Raw genomic sequence first — 26101 nt, 5'->3', positions numbered from 1 at the left:
GCCATTATGCAAATGAAGCACGGGATATTTAAATCCCGGCTTCATTTGCACTTTCACTACGTCTAATTTACATCCCTCTGCCAATAGAAGGGTTTAGTTTAGACGTACTCTTAGTTTTCTCTTTTCTAAACTAAACAAGCCCAGTGTATCTTTAGACAGCTAAATGTCTTTAAAAATCTGGCCCTTATCACTTTGAAAATGAGATTTAGGTTCCTAAATCCCAAATGGACTCCTGTAAGCTAACCATAATCTAAAATTAGGAAACCCATTAAAAGGGAAAATTATGGCAGAACTATTTAGTAGCTAAATGTCCTTATACAACAGGGGGGAAATTATTGAAAAAGAGTACAGGTATACATTGATTCTAACTGATAACTATGTGTCTGGACTAGAAAACTGAAGAAAGTGGCTAAATATCACAATTACGATACAGTTCAAAAATTACAGGGATGTGAATGACTAGTTGACTATCCGATAAGCAAAAGCCTTATCGGATAGTTGACTGGTTGCTCTCCTCCATCTGAAAGAGGCAGCAAGGGGGGAGGGTGAAGAGGAGGGTGTGCTTCAAAGCGGCAGTGCCGCATGGAGACTGGGGCAAAAACTTGGGCTCCATGCGGCACTACCGCTTTGAAATGCTGCTTGCAGCCCAGGCCAACTGGGAGTCCACATTCCACGCAGCATTGCCGCTTTGAAATGCTGCATGGAGCCTGATGCTGGGCTCCCCGCAGCATTTCAAAGCGACAGCTCCACATGGAGTCCGGGGTCAGAGTCCCCAGCTGACCTTGGGCTCCATGCAGCACTGCCACTTTGAAACACCACAGGGAGCACAGGGCCAACAGGGGACTGCTTGAGTCCTCCACTGGCCCCATGCTTCCTGCAGCGCTTTCGCCTTTGAAGTGTAGCAACAGCCCTGGGGCTGTTGCTGCACTTTAAAGGCAGAAGCACACTTATCAACTAATTGAATAGTTAATGCAAATTGCCAAGACTATTCGATTAGTCAAAACTCATTATTGACCAAAATGCTCAAGTTAGTTGTCAGATCCTATTATAAAGGACAACTAAAAGTGAAGAGTTAGAGGGCAAAAGTAAAGGCCGTTAAGTTCAATTTATTTTTAGTGCGAAGTCACAAGTTATAAATCGTTTTCAGGGTCTCTGACGGTCAGAGATGATGTCAAGTGAACAGAATCTTGCAAAAAGAAAGTACAAGACCTCACGTTTCTTCGTGAATTATTAATTTGTCTGGTGTGTGTGTGTAAAATTGTGACACTAATGTGCTCTTTTAAATGTCTTAATTTGACAGAGTTACCACACTTCCTTCAAGCATTTATAATTCTCATTCTCACCCTTATCCTCCAAGGAAGAAAAGTGTAAATGTTAAGAACATTTTTGTTCCCTATTCCTTCTTGGCTAGTTCTTTATTTGTGAAATATGAATTATATTCCAAAGAGATTCTCCTTTAAGAGGTAAATGACAGACACACAATGCCTATTTAATTTTCTCTTTAAATTACTTTGGTAAGTGCCCTTTTGGCTTTAAGTTTTATCTAAATTATATATTTTAAAGGGAAGTATACCAATTTAAAACATTTGTATTCTGTTGCAACTATTAGATATGCCATGTTCTGTCTTTTCTCCTTTTAGGTGAGAAACCTTTTGAATGTAACATTTGTGGGAAACACTTCTCACAGGTGGGAATATTTTATTTTATGATATTTAAAGTTAAACTAAATGCATTTGTGTTTTGATTTTAAAAATAAACTTAGTTTTGTTTATGGTGACATACCATGGCCTTATCCAGTGTTACAATCCTAAATTTATTTTTTAGCCATCTGTGGTGACTTTTGAAAAATACTCATTACAGTTTCTAAAATTTCTTTAAGATATTTCTGCCTTTTTTTTCTTCTACTTTTATGTAGCACTTCTGTCACCTCTCCCTCAATCTGTCTTTTATTTTTGTGCTTTTTTCTCAGCAGTTGGGTTCATAGTTATATAGATTTCAGAAAAAAAGTCCTCCATATATTTAAAATCAAGAGTACATTTACTGCCAAATTGTAACCATGTGGTACCTAAAGTATACATGTACTTCATCTAGGAATACAATTTGGCTGTGTCTAGACTACATCCCTCTATCAGCAGAGGGATGTAAATGAAGCACTTTGAAAGTGTAAATGAAGCCGAGATTTAAATATCCCGTGCTTCATTTGCATAATCACGTAATGGCGGTCTGTCGAAAAAGCACTATTTCGAAATTGAAACCACAGTCTAGATGTGGTATACTGCACATACTGGAGTCTTCCTATACACCTCATTTTTTGAGGTTTACATGATCTTTCAAAAAAGTGCCCCGTTTTCGAAAGAACCACGTCTAGACTGTGGTTTCAATTTCGAAATAGCCCTTTTTCGAAAGAGTGCCATTACATAATTATTCAAATGAACTGCGGGATATTTAAATACCGGCTTCTTTTGCACTTTCGAAGTGCTTCATTTACATCCCTCTGCCCACAGAGGGATGTAGTCTAGACGTAGCCTTTGAGTGGTATTTAGAGGAACAGTGGAGTCAGTCTTGTATACTATTATTTTTATATGCTGTAAAGCAAATGCCTCTTAGTCATATATATAATTTGTTGCACATACTGTAGTCTTCCTATACACCAAATGTAGCTATGCGGACCTCTTCAGAGGTCCAGATATGGAAAACTGAGTAGCTGATAATTGCATAACTACAGTCAGACTAATTTCTTTTTAGCCAAAGTTCAAATGGTTCCAAAGCCTGACATAATAATCCAGTTTAAATTTACTTAGAAAATAAAAGTTGGAATTTTTTTCCTGATAACCTGGCCCTGACTTTTAGCTGCGCCTCGACTTGACCTTCATTATTTAAATTGCAAAGTTTCAGGTATTGTTAAATTCGTTGGCATTTGCACACCTCAGGCACCTCACTACTTGACTTACAGGTACTATCAGGTAGGTTGTTAAAAGGATCCAGTTTGTTGTGTCCCTAAAATTTCATCAGCAATATTAGAGATCACTTCTGAAAATTCAGGACTTGGCCTTTTAATTGTAATTTATTATCTGTACTTACAGTTTAACTATATTCCATCTTTTATTTATATGAGAATACTTATCCATTACAAGAGGAGTGTGTGTAAGAGGGTGAGACTGAGAGAAATAGTCAAGTGTGTGTTTTATACTGAAATAGATTCAATTTAAGTGTGAGGTCCAGCCCCACATTCAGTGTGTGATTGTGCTTAGCCAGTCATTTTGGACACTGTTTTAAGTACATATGAGCCATAGAAAACACATTTTTCTTTTGTTGAAGATTGACAGTCTAAAAGCATGTCTACGCTACAAAATTAGGTTGATTTTATTTAATTTGACTTTGAACATCTGATTTAATAAATGTGATTTTGCATGGTAATGGGTGCAGGTTGTCAGCCTTTGCTGTCTGACTCACAACAAGCCTTGTTCCACAGAATGCTTGTCTAAGCTCTTTTATTTTCACATTGTATTGCTGTGTGTCCCTGGTGTAGGTCTTATACACCATGCCCTGAATGCTTTTGACATAGATATCAACATTCCTTCTGCTAGTTCAGAACTCTGCCTATATAGACTCTTTCCCCTCCGACAACCGTCAGATGAGCTGTCTCCTGAATGCTTCTTGCTGGAGAAGTTTATGACCCTGGTCATGCATGCTCAGCTGTGCTGGTGAGCTCTCCATCTTGCCCCAATAGGAAATGAACCATCAAGTTCCCCGGGGGCTTTTCCTTATCTCCTGGCTGAGGAGCACTGGTGTTTAAAGTGCTCTGCAGAACACAGAGTAATCTGGATCATCACCTGTAGGCCAATAACTCTGAATTACAATACAGTGTTTTTACACTGTCCTTAATTCTAGGCATGAATGTCACCTCAGGCTTTACTCCACTGGTTCAGGTGGAGTAAAGGGGTCAATTTTAGCCCTTTAGGTCGACAGGAGGTGACTGGGCAGTGTAGACACACTCATTACAAATTTGACCTAATGCTGAATTAATTGATGTAAGCTCATAGTGTAGACCAGCCCTAAGTATCAGAACGGATATAACCATTAAAAGCAGCTTTTCAAAATGGTTGTAAAGATACACTAGCCTAGGCACAAGAACACATTGCTGCCTTTCATCCTGATGAGGATAAGAAAATATGGTTGGTGTATTTGATCATAAAATATTTTTTGCTTCAGGTAAGCAGAACAGCCTTTTTCAAGGCTGGTCTAGGTTACTGATGGGGGATTTCTGTGAGGGGAGAGGAAACAGTATGTATGTCACAGATATGACAAACTTAAGACATTTCTTATGTAACAGACTTTGTTTTTAATTAATTCTTTTAACTTTCCATCTGTTGAGAAAAGGTACTGAAAACTTTAATTTCTCATTTTAACTACTCTTAAGCAGTTTTTCTCCCCCATCGTAATTTCCTGAAGGTGCAGCTAGTCAAATGTTAGTACAGGATATTCATATTTGCAAAATATAAGGTCTACAGCCATCAAATGAAATGTATCTCCTTCTCTCTTCTTTCCTTATGACAACAACTCAAAAACAAGCACATGCATCTGACGAAGTGGGTCTTTGCCCACGAAAGCTTATGCTCCTACACTTCAGTTAGTCTATAAGGTGCCACAGGACTCCTCGCCACTTTTGCAGATTCAGACTAACACGGCTACCCCTCTGATACTCAAAAACAAGCTGTGACTTAAAAAAGCGGTGTTTAAAATTTTGTTTTTCTTGGCTTAATATACTGGTGAATATTGGTAAAGGAAGGGTAAAATAGTGAAATTCCAGGCCTGTCCTCTTAGCATCTCTCTCTCCATTCTGCAAATACAATACCATTACCACCATCTTACCAAAAAGTAAAGTGCAAAAAAAATAGACTTCTGATTTTATAATGACTAGGTCCTCCCACATTCCTCTGCTGTCACAGCCTGTAAGCATGGGAGATTACAGCATTGTTCGCTCTAGCCTTCATCTGTTGTGCCTTTGGACCCAGTCTTGCATCTGTCCAGCGAATGGATTTCCATTGAAGTCAATTGCAGTTCTAAGTGCACAGCAGATGCTAAATCAGTATTACTTTTTGTACTTAGAAATACATGAAAGATTAAAGTAGTAAAAATTGGACTGGACATAAGATGATGAGCAAAAGGAACCTACTTTACTGGGCTTTTGGAGAGATGAAAAGAGTCCTTTTGCCTCCCAATATATGTCTTTCCACACTACCAGTATACCAGCTGCTTGCCTGCATGATATTCTGCCATCCCTCTTCTCTGCAATCACTGATAACATTGCAGGTCTCTTGTGTAACTTTTTCTGATGAGTCTCTCTCAAGACATTTTCTGTGAATACCTGTTCGTAAGACATGCCATTTGAGCCTGAGATTGTTTTGGTCAAAGATTTGTAATAGGATCAAACCAACTGTCCTCTTTTTCTGAGGTAGTCTATGAAATGCAACCAGGATCAGTCTGGCTCAGAAATCCCACTCGCTTACCTTTAATATATCTTCCTTTCATCAAAATGTCAAGTGTCTTCCTATCCCTCATCTTCCTATCAGTCAGTATTATTCCTTTGCAGGGTTGAAGCCCAGGGATCAGGCCAAAAGTGACAGGACAATGATATACAGCAGAAACTCAGAGTTAGGAACATCTTGGGAATGGAGGTAGTTCGTAACTCTGAACAAAATGTTATGGTTATTCTTTCAAAAGTTTACAACTGAACATTGACTTCATGAAATTTTGAAACTTTGCTAGGCCAAGAAAGATGCTGATCTTGATCATCTTAATTTAAATGAAACAAGCACAGAAACAGTTTCCTTACCATGTCTATTTAAAAAAAAAACTTTCTTCCTATTTTTAGTAGTTTTCATTTAACACAGTACTGTACTGTATTTACTTTTTATTTTTTTTAAATCTGTGCTGCTGCCTCATTATGTACTTCCAGTTCCAAATGAAGTATGTAGTTTACTGATCAGTTCATAACTCTGGTGTTTATAATTCTAAGATTCTTCTGTCCTTGTTTCCTAGGCTTCAAATTACTCCTGTAAAAAAGGTATCAGAACTGCTAATAAGTTCATTGTCCTAGCATCCTTTGGAGATAGGATCATGGATTTATTTGCATAAGAAAATTAACCAGAAAAGCTATTTTGTAATAGCTCCCCACGGATATTGTTGTTCCAGAATAAGAGTGTCCAAATTGGAAACTGTTCCAGAATAGCTGTTGTACTTTGAATTCTCACACTGTGTTAATCTAAAATAACTTTTAAGTATGAACAGTCCCTGTATTCCTATTTGTTCTGTGGTGCAGTGGAGACAGAGGTTCTGCCCTTTCCATGGTGTGGGTACTTCAGGCTTCCCAGATTTTACCTCTCCAGGGAGAATCTCCCTCTTCTCAAACCCCAGTTTTATGTTGTCAGGTTATACAAAGGAGAGGTTCTCTTAGTCAAGATTCCCATTGTTCTCAGACCTCCAGAGATCTGCTCATAGACTCTGAGTCTCCAGAACACTTGCCCAGTTCCCATTCCTGTTACTGATTTCAACCTTCTGACTCTTTGAGAGTATAAGAGCGAACCTGATATTTTTCTAAAAGACTTTGAAATGGTTAAAAACAAGCTGTTTCAGGGTGAAATCTATGGTCATTTTTCATCTGTATGGATTCTTTGCAATGCGTTTCACCTCACTTTTTCCTTTGTTGTTTTGACCTCTGATGTCAAGTTCCTTTTACCTCCTTTTGCTATTTCCATAAACTTTGGTTGTCCAAGTTGCTGAAATTGCCTATGAGCATTTCAAGGAGAGAGAGACAGAATCAGAAGCATGACCCTTGAGGATAGTTTCTCTGATCTTTCTTTATCTAGGAAGGGCACTAAATAAAGGTAATTAAGAATCTCTGTATACTTCATAAGAGAGATGTATCTCATAGGGATATAAAATCCCATTTAAAAGTTAACCGGTTAAACATTACGGTTAACCAGTTAACTGGGATCCTGCAGGCCATACCCGCCGTTCTACATGCTGCTCCGGCCAGGCCAGGCCAAGCCTGCTGCACTGTGGGTGGGAGCTGCGTGGGCTGGGCCCACCACACCCTGGATGGGAAGCTGCTCGAGTTGGGCTAGTCCTGCTGCATCACACTGTGAGCACAAGGCTGGCCGGGTTGGGCCTGCTGCGCTGCGAGTGGGGAGCTGCTCTAGTCTTGCTGGCCTACTAGTTTATAGTTATCCCTATAAACATGCCTTAAGGCTGATGCTTACTGCTTAAATAGTTAACCCACATCCCTAATATCTTACATTTTCTACTCAAGCTGAATTTAAATAAAGCCAAATCAGTTTCTTTGAGTGTTCTAAAATTGCAAAAAGGCTGGTAAGTATTAGCATGTGACCTTGGAATCAAGTCAAACATTCTCAGACAATGTTCAGGGTTCCTCCCTCCAACATGTTTATGTCTTGCATATACAGTTGGAGTCTTAGAGGATTATCTATTCAGAACCATCACTGATCTTCACTACTCAGGCTATGTAAACACTACATCTGTCATGGCACATCTTTTGCCCTGCAGGTATGGTGCTGTACAATTGCAGTGTAGGCACTCGTTCCAGCAAATAAGGGGTTCTTCCATCACTTTAGTTCTGGTCTGCTCAACTTTGGATGCCCTGGGGGCCACAGTGATACTCACAGCATATGGCAAGGGCTGCAAGTTAAGTGTGGTTACATATATATGCAGATAGTTTCTTTCACATTGATGAGCATGAATACAAAGATTAAGGCAAGACTACACAACACACAGGCACCGTTTAAGTCAGTTCCGCTGATATTAATAAAATGCAATACTTACCTGATTTCCACCCATATGACAGCACTTTTAATGAACAATGACAGTCCAGGAATTTAACTACTAAAACGCATATCAACAGAAGACCATTATATTGACTCGCTATTGTGGAGTGTGTTCCCAGTGGAGGCCATGTTCAAAGAATCCTCGTGTTGAGCCCCACGTAAACCCAAACTGCACCGTAGGCAACATGAGGCCAATGGACCACATGTTGAGAAGCCCCGCTGTAGTTAATCCACCACTCCAAGAAACTTCTGTTGATCTAATGATTCTACACCAAGACTTAGGTCAGCTTAACAATGTTGCTCAGGGGTGTAAATTTTTCCCATCCTTGAGTGATAGTGTAGTTATTTTGACTTAAGTTTTAGATGTAGCCTAGGCCAAACGGTTATTAGGAAGAAGTATGCATCATGCGTCTGGACTTCTTATTTGCCTTGCTTGATATTTCAGCGTGACTTTTGCAGGAAAGGGAAGATATACAAGGAAAAAATACTTACCAGTGATTTGTTTGATCATAGTCTTCTCCTCTTCCTTATCCTACTTTCTTCTTTTGTTGGGGGTATTTTTGTGGCTTTTGAAGTACTCAGACTTGCGTACTGTGATGGCAGAGTCAGGGTTCCCCCGATTCTGCACCCCCGTAGCAGCCAGAACAGTCTCCACCAGCCAGCAGAATAGAGAGGGGTTCATTGATTTTCCAGAATACAGCACAGCATAGATGTGATATGGCAGTTGGAGGGGGGGCTAGGATGCCCCAGACCCCTTAAGATGGGGTGCCTGAGGCCTTAGTCTCCAAGCTCCCTCCCTAGACTGTCTCCGTCATGTTTCCAGCCCCTGACTAACTCTTCCTCCCCCCACGTACTTCCTTTGTTCCAACCTCCTTCCCTCCCCCCAGTCAGAACCGGTCAAGGCAGTGTCTGGCACCCCTGCTGGGCCATGCTCACAGGCAGGGCCAGCAGGGGACAGCCCAAGCCTTGTGACCAGCAAGATGCCCCACTACATCACAAGTACTTACTAAATAGACAATAGCTGATCATTTTTCTTTGCCTGCTGGTAGTGAATTCAGACATCATGATGTAGTGGTGTTTTATTTGGAGGATAGGAAAGAGGAGACTTAAGACAAATCAGATTACTGATAAGTAATCCTCTCCCTATGACTATAAACCTGTATGTTGTATTAGGCCTTGTCTATATAAACCCCTGCTGTTGATGTAATCTACTTCACTTCAGCTATGTAAAAAGCGAAACTGAAGTCGACATACTTACCATGGAGTCCTGTGTGCAGTAGGGTCGGTGAGAGCCGCTCTCCCATCAACAACTCTGCTTGTCCTGATGGAATACCAACGTTGATGGCTGAGTACTCGGGTATCTATTTATCGCATCTAAGCAGACGTGATAAATCGACGGCCGGTGGATCAGTCGCTGAAGCGTTAATCCCCAGCACGGTGGAGACAAGCCCTTAGGTTTTCTCTCTCAACAGGATAAGTCTTTCAGATGTAACTTGTTTCCAAATTGTTTAAATCTGGGCTTCTGGTTTGTTTTTGTTTTTTAATTGCTTCTCTTCTGTTTCACAAATTGCTCATGTCAATTTATAGTTGCCTAGATAGTTAGGTGGCTATTAGTATAGACAACAGTATTTCTTGATCAAACACCATAATACTTCATTATACAAATGGAGCATAGCCTTGAACACTTTAAAATTATGAACTGAAAGCCAGCTTCAGGTTTCTGTTCTTTACCACCTTAACGTACACTCCTACAGACACTGATTGGCTAGTTCTGCCCTCTTTAAACCTTTTATTCCCATCTTTTCAGGCAGGTAACCTACAGACTCATTTACGTCGGCACTCTGGTGAAAAACCATATATTTGTGAAATCTGTGGGAAAAGGTTAGTACAGTTGTTATTCTCCTGTACAGTTACTGTGTCAGTGCTTTAAGACTGTATTTTAATTGTTTAATCCTAATAATAACCCAGAGACCAAGGTTTAGGTAGCATGAATAGTTTGTGCTGATTATACCACCATAGGCTTTTATGGTCTATTTGCCCATCTTTGTGCAGTTCTGCCTTCATTGGAATTCTGGTAAATGACAAGAGATTAACTTTAGTACTTGCTTGTTAAAAGAAAGTACCAAATGATGGGTTGTGCAAAAGTATTTTTTTAGTTCTCTGGGGAGGAAGAAGAGTACAGTAATGCTGAAACTCATCAAACCTGTGCTTTATGGGCTTATTTAGATTTCTGTTCACTGGCAATTTTTTAATTAACTAAAAATATTTCGTGTCTAATTAAACTATTCAACTTACAAAACTTTTGGAAATTCTGACCCATAATGATAATGTTTGTACATTTCTGTGTTTTTCCTTTAAAGCTGTTCGTTGCCATAATGATTTAGACCCAAAATTATTAGGGTTTTGTTTACAAAAATGTGATCAGGAGATAGGTCTTCATTATTTAATTTGAGTTTTTTAAATTTCCTTGAAGTCTTTACAGCTCAAATATTGCTGCATTCTGCACGACAGAAAATACACAAACCTGTAACTGACTTGTCTATTTTAATTTAAGCTGGGCAAAATACAAAAAGTAAATAAATAGTATTAATATAAAAAGTTTGATTGATGATTTGATTGTTAACAATAGATGTTTGAAATTTAAGGTGGTACGCTTGTTTAAAAAATATACCTAACCTGACAATGTCAATTTAATGGCATCTAGTGGTAGGGGCTTTTAACATTTTAGTATACTGCCCTCTAACCATGCTAGAATTTTCAAGACTGTTGAAGCATTATGACTTATGCTCTCCAAATTATATCCACTTATCATGAGTAGTAGGATATCCACTTATGATGAGTAGTATGTAGAAATACTTTAACTAAATTTCCAAATTCTATTTCAGGTTTGCTGCTTCTGGTGATGTACAGCGTCACATTATTATTCATTCTGGAGAAAAACCTCACTTATGTGATATCTGTGGCCGAGGTATGCAAGAATTATTTTTTCTGTCTGTAGGTTTTATGATTGAAATGCGAGTAGTCTTCTTAATCTTAGTGTCTGTTACATTCTTCCAGGGTTTAGTAACTTTAGTAACTTAAAGGAACACAAAAAGACCCATACAGCAGATAAAGTATTCACCTGCGATGAGTGTGGAAAGTCATTTAATATGCAACGGAAATTAGTAAAGCACAGAATTAGGCACACAGGAGAAAGACCATACAGCTGTTCAGCATGTGGTAAGTAAGGTTTAGAATACATACATGTTTATTTTTAAAAGCTAGTGGAAATTCACCTTATTCCCTGAGTGACTTGGAAATAGACAAAGTAACATTGGATTGAAATACCCTTTTCTGGATATCTTTATTTGGTGTAGTTGATGGTTCAAATAGTTTTCAACTTGGTTTATTACCAGTTTACACTCATGCATAGGACTTTACTATTATTTATGGCACAAATGTTACTTTTTCAACAAGGTGTCCTGTATCACCTTTGCAGTAGGTGTTTTTTCTTTAAGCCTTAAACAGTGCTACACTGAGCACAAATTATTTCACCAGGACGTGTTTAGCTTCCCTCCTAAAGAAGTATGTTGAAAGGACAACTTTAGTGTTTTTGTCCTAAACATTTGGGTGCAATATTCAAATTAAATCTCACTAAATTCTAGTGAAAGCTGATAGCTACCTTTAATCTACCATTTAACTTTTAAAGGGAAGGCTCCTGTGAAAGCATAACTGGGTTAACCCCACAGAGTCTAGAATACTATTTTTCAAATTGTATCACATGGATCCAACTTCCAGGCAGTCTGTAAAGTTGCTGTATTTGATAGCAATTCATCTTTTCTTGTGAGTGTCCAGAGGTTTTATTGATCATTTAAACTCTCACATCCCAAGCACCTCTCAGCATCCTGAGGTGGTACTTAATTATCTTCCTGCAATGCTTGTTGCTTTTGGTATAAGTTCAGTCATGTTCATATGTTCAGAGGACATCAATATCGGAGAGGGATAGCAAACAGGTGAGTTTTAACTAATGTAAAGCCTTTCACCCAGTCAGCAGAAATAAACTGCAAATACAAATTAGAGAAAATGTAAACAAGTAATTTCTTCCATCACATTAAAATAGGCTTGTTTTAATCTTGTCCCTTTAATATTGTTCTGATTAGCTTTTCTTATAGCCAATTCATCTGGTTTCCACAGAGAAGGTGTAGAATCTAGGCTGAGAACAAAAATGGCCCACAAGAGGATCCATTCTTAAGAAATAGTCTACCATAGGTAAAAATTCAACACCTACTGGCCCAGTGATAATGTGGCTATGCAAAAAAGTCTGCATTTTTTAAAATTAAGGGTTAATATAAACAGTTGTATGCAAACTGTAATGCCAAAAAATAAAAATATAGTAATGTGTAGATCAATATATTGTACATCAGTTGCAATTTCCTAAGCTTTCACAATTTACTTTCATGGTACCTGTCCATATAAAATACAGCATTGAAACAATCATTAATATGGACAAAACCATGTAAAATCAAATTATACTATTTTGAAGAATGTAAAATCGCAGAATCACGGTGTACAATTTCAACAGCAATTTTATAAATTAGAAACGTCTTTTTCTTGTAGTGTACTATGATATTGTCAATATCTTTACCCAATTTCAGTCACTTACTATATTGCTGTCTGTAGTTTTATAAGAGTTATTTTACTTCTGGCTTCTGTTTATTCTAAAAAATATACACATACTGCATCTTAAGAAGTTGATAGTTTTTCATTGTTCTTGAATGCTCCAAGCAATAATAAAAATTGCAACACTGAAAATATTCTGTAGCCAAAATGTGCTTATTTACATTATCTATCCTGTTAGGTTTTTATAATAGTAACCATCACTGAAGTATCGAAAATCGAACCTCAGTAGTGAGGCAATTATTATAAGGTATATTTCATTTCTCCAATGAAAAACGTATTAACATGCCATGTTCCTCAGGCTGTTACTGTAGGGATCAAAGTGATTAAATTCAGCAAAGACAGACACAAACTGAGACTAGCAGTTGTTACTAATGCTTGTCACTGCCTTCCAGTGCTATAGGTTGGACCTCCCATGGGACCTGATTGATCCCGGACAAGGGAATTTGCCAGACCATGGGAGGTTGGAGGGCGGGTGCCAGCTTCTCCACTGGGTTCCTCTCTCCAGATTCTGGGCTCCTGCAACCCAGCTGGCTTTGCTGCCACGCTGGGCTCTAGCAGCCCCACAGGCTTCACTGTCATGCTAGCCCTGGGGGCTCTCCTGACCCATGGGCTCTGCTGCCGTGCCAGCCACTGGCAACCTCTGCCACTGGGGCTCTCTGATCCAGCAACATCCGTAGTCCTGTGGACCACGGATGTTGCTGGACCACAGAGGTTCAACCTGTAGTGGGTATTTTTGATACCACAGACTATAAACCAGTGGTCACCAACCAGTAGATTGGGAGCCTCTGACAGGTGATCCTGAGAGGTTTGGCCAAAAGGCTATCAAGTGCCAGCACTTCAGCTGCCCCTCCACCCACTGCTGCACACCTCCTGCCCTTTGTCTTGGAGCTACTCCTCCTCCTGCGGAGCTTCCTGCTTTCTGTGCAGGGCAGGGGAGGGAGAATAGGGGTGCTGATGTCAAGGTGCCCCTCCCATCCTGTATCCTATCTCCACAAAACAGAGAGGGGGCACAACAAGGCTTGGGATGGAGGGTGTTTGTTGGCTGCTTTTGAGAGTGATGCAGGGCCAGGACAGGGGCGAGCCTGCCTTAGCCCCACTGCACCACCACTCAGGAGCCACCTGCCCAGCTGGTGCCCACATCTCTAACTCCTACCCCAGTCATGAACCCCCTCCTACGTCCAAGTCCCTCCCCCACCACGAGCACCCCAGCATTCAAATGCCCGCCCAGAGCCTGCACCTAGATCCTCCTCCTACATCCCAACTGCCTGCCCCAAGAGCAGCTCAGAGGTCCTCTCTCACTCCAGATCCCTTAATCCAAGACCACAACCTGCTTCTCAAGCCTCTGCCCCAGCCTGGTGAAAGTGAGTGAGAATGGGCAAGAGAGGGAGGATGGAGTGAGCAGGGGTAGGGTCTTGGAGGGGCAGGAAGGAGGCAGGGCAAGGGTATTTATATCTGAGGTAGATCTTGAATTGCACTTAAATTGAAAAAATGATCTTGTGCTTAAAAAGGTTGGAGACCTCTGCTATAAACGGAAGGATATGGAAATACAGGAGAGCAAGTCAGGTCAAGAAGAAGAAAAGTACAAATAATTGAGTTTTAAAAATAGAAGGAGCAAGTGTGAGACTGTTCTCGATAGAAAGCATGACACATTAAGAGATGATCTGTACTAATAACACTTGATATTCCCTCTTATCAAACATGTTCATAGCATTCATGTTGAGAGAAACAAAATCTAAAAGTATTACTTTTATCTCTTAGGAAAATGTTTTGCAGGGTCTGGTGACCTTCGCAGACATGTGCGGACTCATACAGGAGAAAAGCCCTATACTTGTGAGACCTGTAATAAATGCTTCACGCGTTCTGCTGTTCTGCGGCGGCATAAGAAAATGCACTGCAAGGCCAGTGATGAGGGACCAAATACCCTCGAGGAATTGACTCAGGCAATTGAAACTTCTGATCTTGAGAAATCTCAGCATTCTGACTCATTTGCCCAAGAAATGTCTGTTACTTTGTTACCAGTATCAGTTAAATTTCCTGTTCGTCCAGTTGGAAATTCAGTTAATGAATTTGATAGCTCTGAAGGATCTTATTGCAAGTTGCGGTCAATGATTCACCACCATGAGTCTACAATCCAACAAAAATTGAATCTGGATCCTGTTGAACTTCCAAAACCTCAGACACAGCAAACTCCTCAGTCACCTTTCACTTACACAGAGGTAGATGCGTCACCTACAGAAGAACCCCTACACTCTGATAATATTTCTATGATTCGTTCATCAATGACAACCCTGGACGGTCATTGTGGTGACCCTTTGGGCAATCGTTCATCTTCTGCTGCATATAGGACTAATGAAGGACCATTTTTTTCCAGTATGACCCTGTGGGGCTTAGCTATGAAGACCTTGCAAAACGAAAGTGAGTTGGATCAATGATGGTTCATGTTAACGATTCACAATCTTTTAGGAGAATTGTTTTAATTTACCAGACTAAGACCACATATTCTTGTTCTAATGCTCACTACCTCCCATTTAACTAGCTATGTTCTATCCTACAATGGAACTTGTCTTGTTCCAAGGCCCAATTTCATTACTAAAATGCATAAAGGTGAACAGAGAGTATATAAGCAAAAACTCTACTGGGGTTTGTTAGGGCAATGTGTGGGAAAAGAACGGTGTTCCAGACATAAGAGGCTGACATACCAGTAATATAATGTTTATCATTAAGATGATTGGTTTACATGACTTCACATGTTTAAATAATGTGACATATTAATTGTAAAATACTGTATAATATTTGTCAATAGTGCAAAGTAATTGTATAACTAGAAACTTTATTTTTACAATAAAAGCCTTTTATAGTATTTTATAAACTATTTTGCACAGAGATTTATCTGTAGAATGTAGCTCACACTGAGAAAATGCTAATTTAAATTGAATAAAGAGAAATTATTTTACATAGCATCTTAATTGTTGAGTGTGATGCATCTTTGCTTATTCAGAAAAATGAAATGGAAATTGATGGTAGCTATTTTAGCGGTATAATTCTTTTTTTCCAGATGGCTCTGTTGCTAAATGTGGTATTGAGACAAGCAGAATTACACTACATATTGTCATGTTTGTTGATAAATTAATGGAAAATGTTGGTGAATTATTGTGATTAATGGACTCAAAGGAGGTTGTGCAAGAGATCTTAGTGTTTGGCAGGTGGTTTTCATTTTTAGGTTAAGTCTCAACTGGCACTTCACAGTGCTGTCACTTTTTTTGGCTTAAGGATGTAAAAAAACAGCCCCTGAGCACAGTAAATGTTACAACACTGTAAAGCAATAGTATGAGCCAGGCTACAGCACTGGGACCTATGCTCCCAGCGCTGTTAGCTACTCCCCTCATGAACGTGGTTTATGTAGATGGCTGGGAGAGCTCTCTACCACTGCTCGTGCTGTGGCCACACTTTCAGCTTAAAGAGCTGCCGCGGCTGCACTTTAAACTTTTAAGTGTAGACAAAGCCTCAGTATCTCTTTGGTCCTACCTCAGAGACTAGGTTGCTGCAGTCAGACAAGTGTTATAGGCCAAGCAAGTTCACAAATCATTTAAGTGTGTTCTCAGGCTTTGTGCCAAAACATCTTAACAGATATTAAAGTTTTTGAGATACAGATGACTTCCACTAATCTTGTTTCTTTTGATTTTTTTCCTGAGTTTGGACAATTTTATAAACTAAAGGGCATATTGTTGATTTCTTTATAAGGAGCTTTTGGATTTGTGCATGGGAAGATAGCTCCCAGCACTGATTTGTCTCCTAGCCAATGTGAGGCTTATTAGGCTTTGGTACCTCACTTTGTGTGGAAAATATTTAGGTATTTCCATTTAAGACTGCATCATTTTAACACAGCACTACCTGTCTAACAACAACAAAAAACCCTCCTTAAACAATAACTGTAATTGTATAAGAGTTAAGACCAAAAGACCTAGTTATAGTCTGAGGAATTGCTGTCAGTGTTGGCAGTAAAGGACATCCAGTAAATGGTGACATTACTGTTCCTGTATGAAAAAGTATAGCTTTCTATGCAGCTAAGAACCCATATCTGGTCTAGGCAGATACCATTTTATACAGTGCATTTATTGTATACCAGAAAAAGTAAAAACCAAGGCCAAGGTTCTACAATAACACCCCTTTGTGTATGCATACAGGGGAACTAGATGCATTGTTATTACTACAGTAAAACTCCAATTGTCCAGCATCCAGTGGTCCGGCACTCCTGATAGTCCGGCACCAACTGGAACCCAGAAGTGCTCTGGCCAGCCCGACAATTGGAGGTGCTCTGCCCCTGGCTTCCCCAAGTCAGCTGCCGGTCAGTTTTAGCAGCGGCTGACTTAGGGAAGCCGGGAGCTGAGCAGCTGGAGTGCTGCCAGGTTTGTCCCGCAGCGCTGACCCTCGCCTGAGCGGCGCTGAGGGACCAACCCGGCAGCACCCCAGCTGCTCTGCCCCCGGCTTCCCCAAGTCAGCCACTGGTCAGTTTCAGCAGCAGCTGACTTGGGGAAGCCGGGGGCAGAGCAGCTGCGGTGCTGCTGGGTTGGTCCCACAGCGCTACCCTCTCCCACACTGCGCAGTTCCCTGCTGACCCTTCACCCCCACCCCACACCCCTCATAGCCCCCTTCTGGTACTCTGGCATATCTGATAATCCGGCACCCCCTGGGTCCTAAAGGTGCCAGATTATCGGAAGTTTACTGTAATAGGTTTGCATGGCACTTGAAAGAACAGCTCTCTGTATTCACAAGTTTACAATCAAATTTCTTGAAAGTAAAGCTGGTGGGCATTTTTCATCAGAAAACAGTAATTTGTCAAAACCCAGAACTTTTCATGGATATGGTTTGGTTTTGACACATACTTCATTAGGAAGATTTCTCAGATCCAGAACAGAATTTGTGGTCAAAGGAAGAGACCACTCCTAGATGGTCTAGGAAGAGGCTAATGGTGAGGGCACTAACCTGCCTATTTATGTGGTTTCTACCTCAAGTTAGGGATGCAATAGTGTAGTCGATTAACCAATAAGCAAAAGCTTATAGGTTAATGCTACAGACTACATGCCCCCTTCCCCTTGCCAGTAAATTTTTTAGCAGGCTAGCCAGCAGCCCGGCTCAGTCCCAGCTTATGCCAGGTCTGGGACCTACCCCAGCTGCAGCTCTGCATTTAAAGTGTATTTAGGAGCCTGGTAGGTGGGCAGGCAGCCTGGCTCAGTTCTGGCTTGCATTGGGTCCGGGAGCTCAGACCCCCCTGGACAGGACTGCTGCCACCCTGTGCTGCTGCCTCTGTATTAGAGGCAGCAGTACAAGGCGACATGCAGACAATTTGCGAGGGGAGCTGGTTTTTAAACTGTCTCCCCTTGTGGACCAGCTCCCGCCTGGTACCCCACAGAGGCAGCAGTGTGGAGTGGCAGGGGGTTCCTCAGGGGTGGGGCTGGACTGCACTGGTTGCCAGCACTCCCCCCGAGGGATTATAGAATAGTTGAGTAACCGATAAAAATTCATGAGGTTAATCAGCTATTTAGTTAACTGATATTTAACATCCCTACTTCAAATCAGGTTGGGTAATGACTTGAACCTAGCTCTTCCACATTCTAGACAAGTGTCTTAACCACTGTGGGTGGGTATGAATAAGAGATGCTCTGTGAAACCTGGTGTGTGAAAGAGAGTTCAAAAAAGTGTAGGTGTCCTTCTGGGGCAGAATGTAAACAAATGTCAAAGCCTTGATTTCTTGCTAACTGGGTTTCTGGTTATCTGGCCAGCCCCAGTCAAAACAGAGTGAAAACTGACAAAGGTAATGAAAGGGTGGGAAGAATAATGATAATTTGCATTTTTTTTTCTTCAGGATTCGTTTGGGGACTTATGATTAGAGTGCAAAAGGTGAAGTACATGAATACACGTAGATTATGTGAGAAGAGAAAGTTAGTGGTGGAAAGTCAGCCAAACCAAGTGAGTTTTACAGGATGATTTGAAATGTGAGAATGGAGTTATTTGGAAAATAAATTGCCAACAGAATACAAGAGCATTAAGCTTAGCCATCTTTCAGTATAATTCACTAATGATTTTAGAGTCATCCATTTTCACTCTACTGCAAATAGATTTTTTTTGTATTAATACATGTTGACTCGTGTTTTCTGACCCATAGCCTTAATTATTAATCCTTACTGACACCTAATGTTGAATTTGGTGTGTCTCGACAGTCAATTGACATCTTCTTTATGAAATCTCTTATCTTAATGAATGGAGAAAAAATTATTTTACTTATTGCCTGCAGACACTATCTTTAAATGGCATGTCTTCCTGGTATTTAATTTTTTAAAAAGACATCATAATGCTCTTAAATACAGGAGGAAGGGGTGTTCTTCTTGATAGTCATAGGGTTTTGTAATCTGCCAACAGGTTTGTTCTCGTGGGCTGAGGGAATTTTTCCTTGAAGGTTACAAAGGCCCTGTTAATGCATTCGCACAAGGCAGTACTGTGGAGGTACATTCATGAGCTAAACATCTGCTTGCTTTTTGTTAAGCTCTGCAGGGGTCAGTATAGTGAAATAAATTATTTCAGGCTCTTTTGATGTAGATCTGACCTTCTACTCTACATTAAAAAGATGTCTGGAAGCAGAGAGATAGGTCAGCATGATTGCAGTTAATATTTGTAAGTATTTCTATATTTTTGAGATAGAAGGGAAAGATCTTAAATGTGAAAATGTATCCCACAAGTGTAAAGAGGATCAAAGGGAGCCAGCATGTGCTCAAGTGTATTGCCAAGAGGCAATGGTTCTTCCCTTAAGGGATTCAGAGGCAATAAGCACACAAATTGGGTGAAGGTTTAAAGATTTTACTAAGCAAATATTAAGGTAAAATACAATGCTTAATATTAGAATAAAGTACAATGCTTGTTAAACAAATCTTAGAATAAAATACAATACTTATTAAGCCTAAAGAAATCTTAGAAAAAAATCTTAGAATAGGATACAATGCTTATTAAGCCTAAGCCTTTCTTCAAGTAAAATGCAATGCTTACTAAGAAAGTACAATGCTTATTAAGCCTAAGTAAGCCTCAGAATAAAATGCAATGCATATGTCCCTTCTGCTGTCGGGAACCCCCTGAAGAAGGACAGCGAACAGACCCTAGTGGCCGGTATGTAGCACCTTCTGCGGCTTTGGTCTACGCCAAGGTTCCAATGTTAGGAATATCCCCGGCACTTATATACTGTTGGATCTATAGTAATGTGCCCTATTGTTTTGAGAACCTAACAAGATCATTGGTACATATTTTCTCACATCCAATAATTAGCTTGTTGATACTTTGCATATTTTCCCAGGCCAAATAATTAGCATTATCAGGTGGGAAACATACAGCAAAGATAGCTATTTGATCTTCCCAAGCCCCCTGCACTCCCATACCAGGTGCATGGCCTTGGGTCCTGTCCCAGAACTTGTTGACAGTCAACAGAGCATTCCTACACTTGTACCATCTTGAGCAAACAGCTAACTCTTTGGGTGTGTCTAGACTACAGGGTAGGAATAAGATCCTCCGGAAAAGGGCTTTTTTTCCGGAGGATCGGGGCCAGTGTAGACGCTTTTAGAAAAGCTGGAAAAAAGCGGCGGACATTTTTATTTAAATGCCGCGGGGGATATTTAAATCCCCCGCGCATTTCCCTATTGCGATTTCAAAAATTACCATGCCCCTTCCGGAAAAGGGGCCAATGTAGACGTAGCCGTGCAGTCCATCAGATATGACTTGCTACAAATCTCCATCCCATTCCATTCCATTCTGTGGAATATATATAGAGATGACAGATCTTGAAAAACATCCCGTTACAGGTCAGTAATCTCCATGGCTACATCTACACTGGCATGATTTTCCGCGAATGCTTTTAATGGAAAAGTTTTCCGTTAAAAGCATTTTCGGAAAAGCGCGTCTAGATTGGCAGGCTGCTTTTCCACAAAAGCACTTTTTGCAGAAAAGCGTCCGTGGTCAATCTAGATGAGCTTTTCCGCAAAAAAGCCCCAATCTCCATTTTCGCGACCGGGGCTTTTTTGCAGAAAACAAATCTCAGCTGTCTACACTGGCCCTTTTGCGAAGTCAGTGCTTTTGCAGAAATTCAAGCGGCCAGTGTAGACAGCTGGCAAGTTCTTCCGGAAAAGCGGCTGATTTTCCAGAAAAACTGGCCAGTCTAGACACAGCCCATTTGTGTGACTCTTGAATTTCACTTCCTCGAGTGTCATTCGCTATAAGCCAGCAACCTCTACAGGCTAATATTCACTTTGCATTTATAATCCAAATGAAACCAAAAATCCCCAAAGCAAAGCTCATTCTTATCTGAAAATGCACGAGTTAGTTCAGGTTTCCTCCAAAGTTGTCTTAAAGCTTGGAAATGGTGAAGTGATTTTGGTGATTGATAGATTTCTGTTTCTGTAATGTTCGGGAATTTTTGTTTTGCTTCACTTTTTAAGTAGGTGATGGCAAAAATTCTCATGCCTTAGAGGTACAGGGTGTCGACCCAACACACTACACTTGATTGCTGACTCCGTTTCAAGTCCAACCCACTTGCATCTGCAAAGAAATTACAGTAAAACTCCATTGGTCCGGCATTCAATGCTCCGGCAATCCTGATGGTCCGGCACCATCAGGAACCCAGAAGTGCTCTGGGCAGCTGGACAATTGGAGCTGCTCTGCGCCTGGCTTCCCCGATTCAGCCGCTGCTGAAACTGACCAGCAGCTGAATCGGAGAAGCCAGGGGCAGAGCAGCTGGGGTGCAGCCGGGTTGGTCCCGTAGCACTGCCCCTCACGGGCAGGAGCCCCCGAGCCTGCTCTTGCGGAGGTACAGGCTCTGGCCTGAGTCCCTGGGGCCCTGGCTGGTTCCAGCCAGCATCCACTCTTCCCCCCCGGTCCTGCCGGATGTGTGTGAGCAGCACAGTCCCAGGTGTGCCCTGCAGCTGCCTGCCGTGGCCACATCCCGCTCGGTCACCAGGCTGCACGTGGTTGCACATGCTGCTTACTGCCTAATGCTACACAGCGTGCAGCTCATGTGGCCTGAGTGACGTGCTCTTCCCCCCCCCTGTGAGTGCAAAGTGCAACACTCACCGGTGGATCCTTCCCCAGCCTCCGAGGATGCACGGGAGACATTGGGGCTGCCAGAGGGGGCCTGCAGGGTGGCGGTGCTGGCCTCATCCCCCGACACACTGCTGATGTCTTCTTCCCCCACCTCAGTGGTCCTGGTGATGGGGGGGAGGGTGCATGCTGCTGTCCATGGGGACGTCCAGTGCCTGCGGTACTGGCTGGCCCAGGATGGCATGGAGCCGTTGGTAATGGGGGCAGATGTCGGCTCCTGCCCCCTGGCCCTTGCCGACCCGGACGTAGCCCAGGTGCAATTCTTTGACTTTAGCCCGGACTTGCTCCAGGGTCCGGGCTGGATGGCCCTGCTGGGAGAGAGCCTGGGCCATGCTGGCAAAGATCTCCGCGTTCCAGCACCAGGAGCGGGTCTCATGCAGGGCCTCCTCCTCCTGCCAGAGGCCCAGGAGGGCTTCCAGCTCCCCTGAGGACCAGGATGGGGCCCTTCTTTTTCTGGCCCTGGGGGCCTCCTGTGCTGGGGGTGCAGGTGGCTGATCTGCACCTGGAGCTGCCATCGTGCTTGGGGGTGTCTGCTGGACGGCAGGGGCCACGTGGCAGACCTCTGGCCAGAGGTTGGAGAAGGGCTCCTGCCTTGTGACCTCAGCAGCCTGCGTCTGCTTTAAGGGGGCTCGGGTTACCAGGAAGTCTGGGAGCTGATTGCGGCTACGGAGCCTCCAAGTGTCCACTAGGTCTTTTTTCCGTTTAACCTGCTTTTGCGCAAACTGTCTTAGTTGCCTGTCTACACTGGCCCTTTTGCACAAAAACATTTCCGCAAGAGGGCTTTTTCCCTGAATGGGAGCATCAAAGCATTTGCGCAAGAAGCACTGATTTTGGACAGTAGAACGTCGGTGTTCTTGCGCAAAATCAAGCGGCCAGTGTAGACAGCTGGCAAGTTTTTGTGCAAAAGCACCTGCTTTTGCGCAAAATCTTGCCAGTCTAGATGCACCCTTGGGCTCGTCTACACTGGCCCCTTTTCCGAAAGGGGCATGGTAATTTCAGAGATCGTAATAGGGAAATCCGCGGGGGATTTAAATATCCCCCGCGGCATTTAAATAAAAATGTCCGCCGCTTTTTCCCGGCTTTTAGAAAAGCCGGAAAAGAGCGTCTACACTGGCCCCGATCCTCCGGAAAAAGCGCCCTTCAAAGTAGGAATAAGATCCTCCGGAAAAGGGCGCTTTTTCCGGAGGATCGGGGCCAGTGTAGACGCTCTTTTCCGGCTTTTCTAAAAGCCGGAAAAAAGCGGCGGACATTTTTATTTAAATGCCGCGGGGGATATTTAAATCCCCCGCGGATTTCCCTATTACGATCTCTGAAATTACCATGCCACTTTCGGAAAAGGGGCCAGTGTAGACGTAGCCTTGGTGTGTTAGCAAGGCCATCACTAAGCAGTCCTGCATCAAGTCCTGCTAGGTGGCCAGAGGAATGCAGCTGGATTCTTGTTATAAGCCAAGCAAGATGTTTGACTTCAGTAAGAACACAAATTATCATGCCTACAAAGCTATATTCAAGCCGCTGGCAGTGTTGAGGATTCACTGGACTACAGAACAATGCAGAGCATGAATAAAGATGCTAAAGACAGACATTGCACAGTCAAATGATTCTAACAGCAGGTGGGAACTCCCCATCTTCCTGCCTCTGTTAAGAGAAGATATATCTGGAAGCAGACTGTAGAGACATTCAGACTACGAATAAATTCACATTTTGAAACAGCAATGCTAACTAACCTATCAGAACAAGTTATCTAGGGATGTGGTGAATTGCCTATCACTTTAATTCTTTAAACCAAGACTTGATATCTTTCTGAAATATATCGGCTAACTTCAAACTAAACCCATGGGCTTGATGAGGGTGCGGGGAGGTTGGTTCTTTGGCTGTTTTTGTGCAGGAGGTCAGATTAGATTATTATAATAGTTCCTTCTAACTTTATAATTATTAATCTGAATGAATAAATACTACTAAGCATAAATTTAGCAGAATCAGGCCCCTAATTTGCAGAACTCAACTTTTGTTTCTGCCCCTATCTGTGGCTGATCTTAAACATATATGATCTCAGAAGTCAAATTTCTTATGCATGCACTCATTCTCTCTCACCCTCCCCAACTCCTTTGGCCTATAAACCTCTCACAGAATGGGCAGAGGAGGACTACAGCACAATGAAACAGAAGGCAGCTATGCATGGGGTTGTGCTGCTCACTCAAGCTGTGTCTAGACTACATGGCTCCATCGACGGAGCCATGTAGATTAGGGTTGTAGGCAAAGGGAAATGAAGCGGCAATTTAAATAATCACCGCTTCATTTAAATTTACATGGCTGCCGCGCTGAGCCAACAAATAGCTGATCAGCTGTTTGTCCGCTCAGCGTGCTAGTCTGGACGCTCCCCTGCCAACGTCAAAGCCCTTTGTCGGCAGCCCCGTTATTCCTCGTGGCATGAGATTTACCGGGGCTGCCGACAAAGGGCTTTGATGTCGGCAGGGGAGCGTCCAGACTAGCGCACTGAGCGGACAAACAGCTGATTAGCTGTTTGTCGGCTCAGCACGGCAGCCATGTAAATTTAAATGAAGCGGCGATTATTTAAATTGCCGCTTCATTTCCCTTTGCCTAGTAAACAAATCTACATGGCTCCGTTGACGGAGCCATGTAGTGTAGACGTACCCTCAGTGCTTATTTGTAATGAAAGAGGTGCCTGGGTTCAAGCAGTTTCTACATTCAAAACTGATGCAGCAAACCCAGAGGTGCTGGCACTACAAACTGCCATGCTAGGAAGTGCTGGGGGCTCAGTCCTGGCACAATATAAGCACTGCATTTAGTAACGGTGAGGACCACAGCCATGGGGAGGGAGAATGGAATCTGCACGGGGAACCTTGAAAATCTAGGGCTGGCCCTGGTTAGGTTAAACTATGGCTGCCACAATAGAATGGTTACTATACATCAGTGGTGCTCATCCAATGGCTGCAGCCCATGTCATCCTCAGGGCCACACAGGTGGTATACAGCCTCTCTCTGAGTTACGGACCAAATACTTGGCCGTAACTCGATCTGTTCGTAACTCGGACCCCACTGAGTTACATGCGACCGTGCTGTTCCTGAGTGCGGGTCGCGTTCGTAACTCGGGGACTGCCTTTACGACCGCTCCATGGGAGCTTTGGTCGTAAGTGCGAACGGTCGTAACTCAACCATTTGCAACTCGGGGAGCGGCTGTATACATATGCAGCCCCCAATGATAAACAGGCTGAAAACCAATGCTGTAGATTCATAGAAGAATTAACATATCAGACTGTCTCCAGTAATAGACCAAGGCACCTATCACCAGTGTTATCAATGTTCATTAATTTAATCGCAAGTCTCATAATATTTGGGTGTTTTTTAAAGCTCCAGGTCTTGAAGATGTGCCGTTATGAGAACTGGAGCATTTATTTATAAAAAAAACCCTGGCCCTCATGATTGCAGGGGTAAGCCTGAAATCATGAACCAAACATATTCTAAACACGCAAAGGCAAATAAAGTGAACCCCAAAAGTATTTTTAGAGTCTCAAGATTCGAGTTCTTGTCATTATGTTAAACAATTTTATGCCTTGTGAGTTAAGATTGTCAAATAACTTTTTCTGTGGATTGTGAGCTAAGCTCACCCATTAGGTAACACTAATGAAATCCAAAATTCAGGAAGAATCAACTTGGACTTCTATTTAGAGTCCATCTTTACTCATTTTCCTGTGTTTTTTTCAAATTAGTCACTGGCAATTGTCCACCAGATGGCGATAAAAGCCTTATTTAGCAGAATAGTGATAGAAATGTAGCCCTGTTAGTCTGGTGTAGCTGAAACAAAAAACAGGACTATGTAGCACTTTAAAGACTAACAAGATGGTTTATTAGGTGATGAGCTTTCGTGGGCCAGACCCACTTCCTCAGATCAAATAGTGGAAGAAAACTGGCACAACCATATATATCAAAGGATACAATAAAAAAAAATGAACATGTATGAAAAGGACAAATCAAATTTCAGAACAGAAGGAGGATGAGGGGAGGAGGTAAATGTCTGTGAGATAATGATATTAGAGGTGATAATTGGGGAAGCTATCTTTGTAATGGGTAAGATAATTAATGTCTTTGTTTAGACCTAGGCGTAAAGTGTCGAATTTAAGCATGAATGACAGTTCAGAGGATTCTCTTACAAGTCTGGTGTTAAAAGGTCTTTGAAGCAGGATGCAGGTAATCAAGTCGTTGAGACAATGCCCTTTCTGGCTGAAATGGCAAGAAACTGTTTTTTCTTTATGATCCTGTCTAATATCTGTTTTGTGGCATTGATTCTTTGGCGAAGTGTCTGAGACGTTTGTCCAATGTACATAGCAGACGGACACTTTCGGCACATGATGGCATAAATTATATTTCTGGATGAGCAGGAATATGTGTTCTTGATCTTCTAACTCAGTTAGGTCCAATAATGGTATCAGCAGAGTGAGTATGTGGACA

The 26101-nt window shown here is 42.0% G+C and overlaps 1 protein-coding gene across 5 annotated transcripts in view; it reads left to right on the top strand.

Annotated features, from left to right (window-relative positions):
- ZBTB49 (zinc finger and BTB domain containing 49) overlaps window positions 1–18662 on the top strand; it is a 34715-nt gene extending 16053 nt beyond the window's left edge. For 2 of the 5 annotated variants that reach the window (XM_089777808.1, XM_089777806.1), the window contains exons 4-8: window positions 1641–1687; window positions 9652–9725; window positions 10730–10812; window positions 10902–11063; window positions 14262–15461. In XM_089777808.1, the coding sequence (XP_089633934.1) occupies window positions 1641–1687; window positions 9652–9725; window positions 10730–10812; window positions 10902–11063; window positions 14262–14935 (1040 nt within the window). In that variant the 3' untranslated portion in view covers window positions 14936–15461. Of the gene's footprint in view, window positions 1–1640; window positions 1688–9651; window positions 9726–10729; window positions 10813–10901; window positions 11064–14261; window positions 15462–18366 lie in introns of those variants that run through there. The other 3 variants (XM_025187299.3, XM_006128190.5, XM_089777807.1) reach the window with 3 other exon arrangements.
- The last annotated feature ends 7439 nt before the right edge of the window (window positions 18663–26101 follow it).

The sequence above is a fragment of the Pelodiscus sinensis genome, chromosome 4, assembly GCF_052426305.1.
Source record: "Pelodiscus sinensis isolate ZL-2025 chromosome 4, ASM5242630v1, whole genome shotgun sequence".
In the NCBI taxonomy this organism is placed as follows: domain Eukaryota; kingdom Metazoa; phylum Chordata; order Testudines; family Trionychidae; genus Pelodiscus; species Pelodiscus sinensis.
This window is presented reverse-complemented; position numbering and strand designations above follow the sequence as displayed.